Source organism: Vespa velutina, chromosome 15 (genome assembly GCF_912470025.1).
Source record: "Vespa velutina chromosome 15, iVesVel2.1, whole genome shotgun sequence".
In the NCBI taxonomy this organism is placed as follows: Eukaryota; Metazoa; Arthropoda; class Insecta; order Hymenoptera; family Vespidae; genus Vespa; species Vespa velutina.
Genome location: NC_062202.1, coordinates 410,001 through 422,462, shown reverse-complemented (window position 1 = coordinate 422,462; position 12,462 = coordinate 410,001). Strand labels below are relative to the sequence as shown.

Genomic DNA, 12,462 nt, shown 5'->3' with positions numbered 1-12,462 from the left:
GTGCTCTCCTAGCACGCTTTTTTTTATTCCCGTTGACTTGTGACATAGGTGTAGAGGATGAGAAACGAGGGAAAAGGAGAGAGAGAGAGAGAGAGAGAGAGAGAGCTTTAACGTTTACATGCAGTACGATGAAATATCGGGCGAAAGATCGCGTCAAAATCCAATATCAATGAACTGAAAGTTCGCTTGGTAAAAAAAAATCGGTAGCCACTTTGTCGCTACTGCAAGGGTCTCTCCTATTTGAAACAGTGGAATATTGAAAATCGAGTATTGCGAAGGGTTGGCCTTATCGTTTTAACGAAACGTTAAAAATGAAGATATCTAAAGTATTAAAGACTATTGATCGATAACCGATAGATGAAAAACTATTAGATGCCGTTGAGAATATGGAGATAATGAACTTTTTAAAATTTATTTTCGTGTAACCTCGAAGTAAAGACGTTCAAGGGATACTGTCGATTGCATTGGAATAAGTTACGTGTCTTCCGAGAAAGGTTTAATTCATTGAGCATGCATTTTCACGAAACACATTTCATACAGCATATGCGAGAGATCGATAATATCGATTTACTTTGGTTGAAGAACATGAACATGCTCGGTGCATATCAGTGTAAGAACATCAGCCGACATGTATCTCGGTAATATCCACGTTCTCTCGAAGTGTACGACCTCGCCCCATCGTTGAGTAGTTATATACGTATAAATGGCGTGCGACATCTAGGCCAGTCTACGTCAGTAAACTTATACAAGACAAAGGGTATATGTACAGATATCAATAATACATATTATAAAAGGTTTCAATTTTAAATAATCACATCTTCTAATCTTTCTTCATTAATAATGAGAAAGTTATTATGATTATTTATGCATTACTAATATCCTTTATATACTTTTTTCGGATCGATAATATCAAACGTGTAAGTATATATTAAATAATTAACGACAGTTATAAATAATGAAGATCAAAAGAATATGTTGGACGATCAGCTCTAACGTGTTGACACGGCTGCGGTCGAAAGGGAAATGAGACGAGCCTCTCCCCTCGTCGGTGTCTAATACGGCGCGCGTGCGCACTTGCCTCTCATCTCCCTCTCTTCAATGTTTACGATACGTTGAACAAAATGCGCACGCGTCAGTTCAGCGCCAGTTGCGTACGTGGGGGTTTACTACGTTTGATACCCGAATCCAGGTCTCAAAACGATGATTAGATTAGACTAACGTTAGAAGATCTTTTCGATTGAAACTCGATCATTGAAATTAGATCTTACGGCGAGATTATATTACACGTTACTATTGCTATCTTGTTCATCAGAACAAAATTTTACGCGTTCGATCCTCGTTGTTTTTATTACGAATATATGACATTCTTGTCGATATATAATTTCAAGTATTTCGTCAAAAAGAAAGGTACAATAATCATACGATTCTGTCAATTACGTTTTTTGTATTGCAATCGTGAACGATGCTCGTAAACCTTTAGCGTTTTAGCCAACATAAACTCGGTCTGCGGAAATTTGAGATAATATCGTATTTGCGTCGCATAGTGCGTCGAATCTGGATCGAACGATAACTCATAAATTAAGTCTATTATCTAAAGTTTATGAGAAGATAAATCTAACCGGTATAATGCAAAAATTAGTACCGATAAAATGCAACGGGCTATTGCAGTAACCGACGACAAGAATCGTCGACAGCCAATCGAAGAGCTCGTAGACTCGGGACTCTGCGAATGTTCCAACTTTAGATTCGGACGATGTGGGATCGAGTGAGCAGAGAGAAAGAGAGAGATAGAGAGAGAGAGAGAAAGAGAGAGATAGAGAGAGAGAGAGAGAGAGAGAGAGGGAGAGAAAGAGAAAGAGAGAGAGAGAGAGAGAGAGAGAGGTGCATTCAATGTTAACGAGTTACATTTGTTTATCTGCTAGCACATTTAGCTGCCTGCGAGAGTGGAAACAGTGTGTAGGCATGTAAACGTGGCAAAGATATAGATGTATATCTATACAGTACGAAGGTATATAAACTTAGGGCAATATTGTTTTGGTTTTGCTTGGATGGCCTCGATTCGAAGTTTTGTCGACGTTACGCATAGGCATTTACTCTTTCGTCTCTTCCATTAGAGAATTCATGTTCGTACTGCGAAATATAAATCGTCTGATGGAAATGTATGGCACACGTCACACGTGACGTACAAAAGATCCTACGCGATAAACACTGTCCGCTTATTTTTTTATAGAGCTGACTCGAGCCCAAAGTCTCGAAAATCAATTATAAATACACATTATACGATATCCCTTCGATTCGCGGAACGTTAAGCTCTTTGATGGATTAATTAGGACGGAGAATATAAATATATATAAATATATATATGTATAGAATCGATACTCCTCTCTTTTGTTTGTCTGTTATTTGTTGGCTTTTTTCTTTTTTTTCTCTTTTTTTTCTGTGATTAATATCGAAGAGAAAATTCTCACTAAAGCTATTACACTCGACTTAGCGTTATTACTCTTAATCATTCTGTAAAATAAATTGTTCTATTTCATGATGAACCCTTTTTTATGTGCATTATCTTTAACGAGAACTTCTCAAGGACGACTTTTATTATTATCGACCGTGATATATCTCAAAAAATTTTTACGAGGTTTCACGGTAAAGACTAATAAGACGCGAGGAAGAGAGAAAAATGATCGGTCGCAAATCCTCCGAAAAACGCGAGCCCTAACAAAAATAATAATAAGCCGTTATGATGGCCTATCATCATCAGTTATACTACTAACCGGTAAGAAATAATACATTCAGTTTCGTTTTACGAAACTTTATGGCATTTCCTCGCTGATAATAACTAGAATAAATTACTACTCATAAGTCATATGCACGCGATCAAACATGAAATATATGGAAATAATAACCATCAAAATAAGAGAAAGAAAAACAAAATAGAGATAGATAAGTCAAATATCGAATTTTTTTCTTTTTTCGTTTTCTCGATAATTTTAATATTTGGAGAATTATTTAATTGGGAAGAAAAGAAAGAAAATATAAATATTCTGCCGTTTGCACTAAAGTAAATGATAATTAGTAAATGTTCCAAAAGGAGAAAAAGAAAGAGAGAGAGAGAGAGAGAGAGAGACGACTGACTCAAAGAGTATTCATGAATCAAATGCTATTCTTGAATGTCTGACAAGACAAAACGATAGAATTAACGATAGTTATACGAAAACAAGTGCAACGTTCTGATATGCTTAGGCGTTCAATCGAGCATTGACTTTTATCCAGTTAGTGAATATAATCCGTTCGATCTGATTCATAATGTAAAAATAAACTGAACGTGTAAATAATAAGTAACTCGTTTTCTAAAGTGATCCCGATTTAATCGGAGCAACGCAACAAATTGATTCCTCGAATTAATGCCGCCTCGTACCTGTCGGAAAAGAAAAATGCTCCTCACTTATCCAACACGATTAAAAAGAAACGAATGAAATTTTGCATTATGCAGTATAATAATAGATAAATAGTGTTTCGCATTAATTCGTATCATTTATAAATGGACGTTCCGGTTGGATATACTACAATGGACGGATATAAAGATAAAATATTATTGAAGAGAATATTGTGTTATAAGTGACAACAAGATTCTGTAAAAATATCGAACACGAGTAAATATGTATTGTATTGTACGTTCTCTCCATTTTAAACTTCGTCTAAAGTTCTACAACTTCGCTAAGTGATGTGATCAGTTATTCGATATGACAAACTTTCTAACTATCGATTATATATTTTCTTTTTTATTTTTTCTCTCTAATATTACGACATAAAATCGAGCCATCGTTCTATTAAAAAAGGAAAAAAAAAAGTTGCGATAAAGCGTGATAGAGAAACTAATTCAATTTACACTAACTTTTTTTATTTATCTTGAAATAAAAAACGCAAATATAAATAATCGAACAATTCTGGCTCGTTCGAGTGTTCAAGAAACTTCCGCGTTCGTAATAATAAACGCAACTGGTATCGCGTAATAATCGATCGCGTGTCTCTCTCACATTTAAATAATACAAATTATAATGGCATCTCTTAAGAATGAAAATAACATATTACGACTCGAAAATGCGTGAGAACTTATGATAAAAACTACTCTATTTAGTTACGTCGTATACGAAATTCTCCGTCCGAAGTAAAAAAAGATAAGGAAAGAAATGAAACAGAAAAAGTTGAAAGAACAAATTCAAAAGAGAATTGAAGAAGTTGAAGAAAAAAAAATGAAAACGTAACACAAAAAGAAAATGAAAAAAGATGAAAAAAAAAAGGTAGGGCAGATAGAGAAAGAAAAAGAGGCAACTTCATTTTCATTCTCAGAATATCTTGATTATTAAATCTCTCTGATCATTTTTTCTTTTATTTTCTGTTATTATCATTGTGCATTCAAAATTAAACTTCACTTTACTATTACTATAGTCTCTCTTTTACGGGAAACTATACTTTCTTAACCAACTTTTCGTCTTTGAAACGTTCGCTTTTTAATACAAATTCCCATATATGTTTTGGCGAGAATGAGAGCAAGTAAACGACAAGAACAAGATTGGATACTTTTCTATCTTCTCTTCTCGGTAATATTATGTAAATTTTTTAGATATGTACATAGATATACGCGCTTATATAATATATATACATACACACACACACATATATATATATATGTGTATATACATTACTATATGTTGTATATAACTCGCTTAGGAAAAGCAAATGGACTGTAGAAAAGTAGAAAAGAAAATCTTCAAGATTTCATGAAAAGTTGACTCTGAAGGTGAAAGGAAATCTTTGAAAAGGAATCATTGAAGGAGAAAAACGTACTACAATTTATTGCTTTCTTCAAATCTAAGAAAATAGTTATCTCGTCTTATCAAAAGCAAACTTTTCATCGATTTACGATTACACTTTCCTTTGCTCTATTCTATGTATAAATTTGTTATATAATTTTATTCTTTTTACGATACAACTTAAGTCGGTATCGAACATTTCTAAATCATGCTACTACGTCCTATCATCAAAATTTCGTTACGATATTATTAAGATATCGTAAAGCATCTAAAGGAAAAATAGCAGTCGATAAAGAAACGAGAATGGAGTTTATCCATTTGGATGGTTTAAATATGATGAATTTATATAGAAAAATAAAAAAAGTAGCAAGAACGATCAAAATTTTTGTGTTTTACGAAATTTTTTATTCCACCTTTACACCCATCCACAAAAACGCACACACACAGTGATATATATATAAAAACTTTGGAATTAAATTATTTTTTCGTCAATAATTCCAAAGTATAACTTTGCGAGATGTTATTTCTTCGAGAAAAACTTTGTCGGAACTTGCAATTCATCTCGGCGGAATAAAGAAGAAGAGAAAAGATATAAAAGAAGAAAAAAAAAACAATAAAAAAATAAACAGAAAAAATGACAAAGTTGGAACGACTCGACCAAGTTTCCTGACTAAAGAAGAAAAATTATTGATTTCGAAGGAAAATCCCTAAGGAAAAATGTAACTCTATTTGGAGAAAATGAAGGAAAACATGAGTAACGTGTTGCTTCGAGTATTATTAAATACAGATATCTTCGTATAAGGGGACAAAAAAATGATGGAAGAAAACAAATCGAAGCTTTATCGAAGAATGAGAGATGGATAGATAGATAGAGAATGAAAGAGAGATAAAAATCAAAGCTTACCTTTCGTTACTTTCGAGGTGTTGCGCATATTCCTGATGATCTATTTCACGAATGTTCCTTTCTATAAAAACGATGAAGGTCAAAGAATTCCATGGAGAATTAGAGAGAGACAGACAAAGAGAGAGAGAGAGAGAGAGAGAGAGAGAGAGAGAACGAGAGAGAACGAGAGAGAACGAGAGAGAGAGAGTGAAAGAGAGAGAGAGAGAGAGAGAGAGAGAGAAAGAGAGTATAGAAAGTCAGTGTAGAAAATATAAGACTGTATAGGAGAAAAAGAGAAAGAGAGAATTAGTGTCCTCGTTGTTAACGATTCCTATGAATCCGTAGAAAGCTTCAAGATCGTGGGTAAAAACGGAAGAAGAGAAGGTAGTAGCTCGTTAACGTTGAAAGGATCACAAAGGAGAAAAAGAGATAGAGAGTTGATGATTCACTGTTTCGACGTGACCAATGTTACTCCCTTTCTTTTCTCTCTCTTTACTCTCTCTCTCTTTCTCTCTCTCTCTCTCTCTCTCTCTCTCTCTTTTGTCAACAAAAGAGAAGAGAAAAGAAGAGAAACAGAAATATAAGAGAGAAATATAAGAGAGCGAAGGAGAAAGGGGGGGGGGGGAGAAGAACAATTACTAAAAAAAAACACGGAAAAAGAAATAAGAAAATATTCACTGCAAAAACCACACTACCGACCGAATTCGAGAGAGAAAGATAAAGACTGCTGGTCCAGACTCGCAATACGACTTGTACGGAGGAAGCGCCAGCACTGAACGCCGGGGTTGCCGTACGTCTGTTGTAGAGGGGCGAGTCGAGAAGTAAAGAGAGAGAGAGAGAGAGAAAGAGAGGAGAGAGAGAAAGAGAGAGGGAAAGGACGAGAAATAGAGAAGGGGTAGAACACAGTCGAGGGATGGAGATTCTGCCATAACCACCCTTCCTCGTTGTTGCTGGTGCTGCTGCTGCTAGATGGGGTACTAGCAGTGGTGGTGGTAGTGATAGTGATGATGGTGGTGGTGGTAAAGGTAGCAACGACAGTGGTACTATTGGTGGCTGCTGAAAGTGGTGGTGAGACGGTGCCCGTTGGTGGTGGTGGTAGTGACGATTTTCTGCTGGCAGGGGGTAGGCGAATATAAACGTCTATATCTATGTATATACGTATGAGCGTGCGTGTATATATATATATATATATATATATATATATATATATATACCTATGAGTATATAACGATGAAGTATTCGGAAAACTCACCGTACGGAGCCACCTGCCACGCTCGTTGCATTTATACGTTCTTGCTTAAGATTCCCGAAGGTTGTACTTTGATATGATTTACAGCTGCCCTTGTTCCTCTTCTCCGAACAATGATATCTTACAAAACAGTGTAGAAAAGTGTCTAAGATTGAAATAGCAAATATATAAATTTGATATGATTTATATGACGACTATACCTGAAACGTAACGTTGCCATTTTTTTGATTATATTCAACGCTAAGATAATTGGTTTGATATATATATGTATATGTATGTGTGTGCGGGTGTGTGTGTGTGTGTATGTGTATATATATAATATTAAATATTTGATGAGGGATGTGAATAAGGGCTTCCGAAAAACTTTTGTTGATTTGTTAAAAATATACTTTGGAGATATCCAAGTAAATAATATCTGGAGTCATCTGAGATGATAAATTAAATTCTTGTATTATAAAAATGTGCACTTATAAAAATATCACCTTGAGTCAATGTAATCTTTTCGCTGTCTTCGAGAGATTCTATACATATTGATGAAATACATTCTACTTCTAATCGTAAGTGAAATATGTGAACGACAAGTCACAATTCATTGAGTATTTCTATCTTCTTCTTGGATATTTCGTCCAGTGTTTATTTCAATACACTCAACACCATTTTTCCGTTGATACAGAAGCCAAATGTGATCGTGGCTTTGGCGAAGGCCACCGCAAGGCATTCTGGCAAGATTCCGCTCTGGAAGGCGTCCTTGGCGGTGGTGGCGGTTGCTGTGAAAGATCAAGTTGCATTTCCTGTATTCTGTGGTTTGTCTCTTGATTTCCTTCCATCGTTGAACTCTTTTCCACGGAAGGTAGCTCACCGCGGTGGTTCCTCTTGGACGATTTACGAGAGCTCTCGTGAAGAGTCGCTGCCGCAGGCGGTGCACTTTCGACGGATTGAAGACTCGCCGCGCGATGAAGAGAAAGCCTGAGTGGTTTTTTAGGTGGTGCCGGTCGAATTTTAGTTTCTTGCGAACTGTACGTGCTCAGAATTTCTGAATTTTCGGATACACGCGATTGAGAGTCCTAAGAAGATCGTAAAAATCATTCTACTATATAGTCCCGTTAAAAGATCACTATTATATGTTTTTTTATCGTTTAACAAAAGAATACAAAAGAAAAAGAAAAAAGAAAAAAAAATAATAATGAAATGTGATAATAATACCTGACGATAATAAGTAGGTTCGGAATCAAACTCCAAAGTCTGCAACTGTTGACTTTTCCGACTTTCCATTCCCGACTCGATCGTAGCCAATCTTCTACGCTGTAATTGAGATTGTGTCTGTTTGCAATCAAGACTAGCTGTTGATCTGGCTAATGGAAAAGCTTGATGTTTCTGCCGATTTCTCGGCTTCTGATGACTATAAGACACCCCGTCGGAGAAGAAATCATTCTCCTTGGGACTCCTTGATGTGGTAAAGTGTCTACCATGATCGTTCTGTCTGCTTCTCATGGTTGGCAAACTTTGTCTTAATTCCGTTGGATTTCTAATCTTAGGACTGGATAAATTAGCGACTAGCGCCGTTACTTGAGGACCTTTTTGAAAAACCTACAAATAATCGAACAAAACCGAGAGATTATTTTCTTTCTATAATTTTTCATAATGCTTGGACGAAGTAATTTAAGATACCTGAACATGTTCTTGACCGGTCAATGACAAATCTGTCGCACGAAGTTCGGCTCTGCTCGGTGCTAGTAAATCCCTAACTTGTTCCTCGAGATATCCGATTCTATGCGTCAGTCTTAAGTTATCGGATCTAAGTGTCCGCAGTGCAGCGAGTGACTCGCCTTTTCGTAATACTACGATCTGTGCCGCGTCCGGTGCGACAGCTAAGAGTCTCGTCAGATCGTTTTTGTTAGCTCCAACAACGAGTTTCCCGTTCACCTCGAGTATCCTACGGTAAAGTCGTTGGATAGTGTTAAATCTAATGTTAAAATATCAATATTAAATGTTATCAGCTTGCCTAATTGTTCTAGAGAAACGATTCTTGCGAATATGTTTGTTTACATTGTATCGTATGCGTGTACATATACATTAGGTATCATGGTTCTTTTCAACATTTTTTCGCTCGATATATCAAGTTCATTTAGCTCGACGAAAGAATTTCTTTTACGATGTTGGTTCAACAACACATTTCCTCGGCGAGTGAACACGACGAGTAGGATGAAAAAGTCAAGAGAATCAGAGAAGTAAACTGACATAGGAGGAGTAGGAGGAGGTGAGTAGAGTCAGACAGAAAGAGAAAGAAAGGAAGAAGAAACGTACAAAAGAGAGAGAGAGAAAGAGAGAGAGAGAGAGAGAGAAAGAGAGAGAGAAAGAGAGAGAGAGAGGTGAAAAGGGACAGGGTCGTGTAAAAGACGGAGGTGCAATTAGCGGGGGCACCAGGCGAACTTCCGGTGATTTCGCCGTACTTTACGACGAGTCGTTGGGAACCTAGTACCAAGATCGCGCTATTGTTTAACCACGATATCCATAAAACGGGCACCCGTAGTAACGCGCGTTGCAGCTATATGGCTATGCTCCTCTTTAAGCGGTCACCGTGATTCAAACGTTCCACAATATGAGTCACGTTAGCCTATTACCAACTTGTACACACTAGGTAGACTCGAATACGTTCAATTATCATTAATTATTCTTTTATCTTATTTCATTGAAAAATTATTCAATCTAAATTATGTCAAGTATAACGAATCCAAGATAACCAAACAAATATCTAGGATATATAACCATTATACTGAATGAAAAAATTCGAAAAGTATATGCAACAATGATTTATAAAGTCATCGCACATCTCTTCTCATGGATGCAAATCCCAACCGACCGATTTCACACCTTTCTTCTTTGTATCCTTTTAACAATGCATTATTATAACGGCTACGCCGTGGACTGAGTTGATTTTTAAGGAAGCTATTTTCGCATTTAATGCGCCGAACAATTAATATTAAAGAAAATCAAGTTTCATTAATGGATATGGCTTGCATTCCTAATTATGATAATTGAATGATGTACCATACATGTACCGTTATTTTTCAACAAATCACTGGGATATATTACCCATTCTGTGGTCACTTAATCATTATTAATTACTTGAAGATTAAATGTAATTGTATTTTTAAGGTGGTTAATTCGAATCATACCTGTCTCCCTTGCAAAGACCAGAATCTTCAACGGCCCAATCGACATAAAGGCCAGGCATCTCGTCTCTTGGTCCAGCACCGAAACGAGGACTCTTTGGATCGGCACTGACTTCGACAGCATGTACGGTGACTTGCGTTGACCCGGAAATACAGCTAAGATGATAAATTTGTAATAAGCATGACAAATAAAACTCGAAGTGGTCTAAACCTAAATCTAAATTCGTCCCCCTCCCCCCTTCTCTCCTTTTCTGTCGAGTTACTGAAAAGATTACGATGTAAAATAAATAAAACACAATGGAAGGGGATAACAGTTGTTGTGTCACAAGATCTTTTCTAACATTCTGTAGCTTGTTCGTTCGTAAAGTATTCATCATGCTGTCTCATCGTGTGCCGTGCGGAATGTAAAGGATGGAAATAAATTTCGCATAGATCTTCGAGAGCAATTGCATCACGAGACAAACGTACTGACATATACCTACCAAGGTAAAGGTAGATGATACAAAGAGGCGAACCAACCTGTATATGGTATCATTTTTCCGTTTCTCTTGGGTTTCTGCCAATTCCAACGCCGTCTGAAGAGCCCTGCTCTCTTCGCGTAAAGTCAAAAGCTCGAGTTCTTCGCGACCTAGCCTGTATTCCAGTTCTGCTTGTTGTATGCGAACGTCGATGTTACTGAAATAAGAATCGAGGAGCGAGCTTCAATCTCCTCGACTTACGGAAACGAACTTTTCTTGATGGTTTTCTCGCGGGAAACACGAGACACAAGTTTCTATTTTCGTTCGTTGTACTTTGGACACGTACTTTAAAAAATAAAAAAAAAAAAGAAAAAGAAAAAGAAAAGAACGGAAAGAAGAAATTTATGAAAATATTAAGTGCATTTTAAGTCTTACTCGGTTATATCCAGACGTTCCAAAGCTAGTTTAAGATTCTTTATAGCCAATCTCTTGTTGTCTGCGTCACGTCTCAGCCTTTGAAGTCTTTCCTCGGTAGCTTTCCTGTCAGCCTCGGTCAAGGGTGGTGCAGCACCATTTCGCAAGGCTAGTCGGTTGCTCAAGCTATTGCACAATTGACCCTTCAGTCTATAAAAAGAGGAAGAAGAAGAAGAAGAAACGAAAAGAAAAATAACAATGGACTGGATGAAGGATGAAAGGTTCTTTGAGAAAAGAAGAGAAGGAAGGGGCCCACTTACGTCTGTATAATATTTTCCTTATCGCGAAGGGCTACACGAAGGGCGTCGAGTTCTTTATAATGATCTTTATTACGGTGACCGGCAGAAGACGTCACCCCACCAGCTAGACTACCACCCTTCTTTCTTCTCGGTGTCGTCGAAAGGGATACTTCGATACTCGCCATCTGAACAAATAAAATATAACTCCAAGTTTTATCATCTATCCCGACGCTTATCAATGTTTGATAAGCAGACATTAAAATTTATTTATTAATGCATATTAAACTGTATATGATTCCATAAAAAGCTATGATTTGTAAGGAACTAACATTTTTAATGATAAGTACATTATCATACAAGTTTTTCTACTGTAGCGTGTTTATATATATATATATATATATATATATATATATATATATATATATATATATATATAAGTATTAAAAAAAAAAAATATTAATAATAATAGTAATAATGGTAATAATAATAATCGGTGAAAGTTCAGACTATTATTTGTTCAAGTCCATAAAAAAGAGGAAAGAAAAAAGAAAATTTTCCATTTTCCATTTTCCATTTTCCATTTTCTCTCGGAAAAAAACGACGAGGAAACGTTCTCTCTCGAACCTCTTCCGTGATAGTAAAAGAGTCTCTCGTTGATGGTAATATCATTGTTCTGATTCTCTCATGCTTTTCTCCCCACCGTACCGAGGAGTACGTTAGTTTCCGGGAAGCTTCAGAGACGGCCATTAGATATGGGAACCTGTGCACGCTTTCATGAAGGGAAAATAATACTCTCTCGATGCGTCTACTATATATAGCTACATAGATACCTATTTATCCGACTTTCGTTACTACAGGTTGGATCTTTTCTGATCAAACTCGAGAAAAATTTGTCTCTTTTTTATCTCTCTCTCTCTCTCTCCTTTGTTATCGTACATGCAATATCCATTGATAAAGTTGTATAAACCAATATAGAATCTCTTTTACATCGCAAGAAATGTTGTGATATTAAAGAGAATCGTAAGATAAATTCGACGAGATTAATTGAAAAATATTTCGAGCGAACTTTCAAAGAAATATACTTTGATGGAAACTTTACTTTGTACACGAGCTACAAACTGATCGTTTATTCCTTCTCCGAATATACTGCTTTATTATTTCATTTTTATCTTCTT

At 36.2% G+C, this 12,462-nt stretch overlaps 2 protein-coding genes across 11 annotated transcripts in view; both read right to left on the bottom strand.

Annotated features, from left to right (window-relative positions):
* Positions 1 to 7,223, bottom strand: part of LOC124954340 — a 31,669-nt gene extending 24,446 nt beyond the window's left edge. For 2 of the 6 annotated variants that reach the window (XM_047507136.1, XM_047507137.1), the window contains exons 1-3: positions 6,947 to 7,108; positions 6,394 to 6,803; positions 5,716 to 5,776 (exon numbers count right to left, since the gene is read on the bottom strand). Coding sequence is in view for 2 of the 6 variants with exons in the window: in XM_047507137.1 (XP_047363093.1) it covers positions 5,716 to 5,743 (28 nt within the window). In the remaining 4 variants the exon portion in view is untranslated. Of the gene's footprint in view, positions 1 to 5,715; positions 5,777 to 6,372; positions 6,804 to 6,946 lie in introns of all 6 variants that reach the window. The other 4 variants (XM_047507139.1, XM_047507138.1, XM_047507134.1 and 1 more) reach the window with 4 other exon arrangements.
* Positions 7,224 to 7,369: 146 nt separating this feature from the next.
* Positions 7,370 to 12,462, bottom strand: part of LOC124954338 — a 14,389-nt gene continuing 9,296 nt past the window's right edge. For 4 of the 5 annotated variants that reach the window (XM_047507124.1, XM_047507123.1, XM_047507128.1 and 1 more), the window contains 7 exons: positions 11,309 to 11,472; positions 11,010 to 11,198; positions 10,636 to 10,791; positions 10,120 to 10,272; positions 8,612 to 8,876; positions 8,147 to 8,530; positions 7,370 to 8,007 (listed from right to left, as the gene is read on the bottom strand). In XM_047507124.1, coding sequence (XP_047363080.1) covers positions 7,591 to 8,007; positions 8,147 to 8,530; positions 8,612 to 8,876; positions 10,120 to 10,272; positions 10,636 to 10,791; positions 11,010 to 11,198; positions 11,309 to 11,472 — 1,728 coding nt within the window. In that variant the 3' untranslated portion in view covers positions 7,370 to 7,590. The remainder of the gene's footprint in view (positions 8,008 to 8,146; positions 8,531 to 8,611; positions 8,877 to 10,119; positions 10,273 to 10,635; positions 10,792 to 11,009; positions 11,199 to 11,308; positions 11,473 to 12,462) is intronic. The other variant, XM_047507125.1, reaches the window with a different exon arrangement.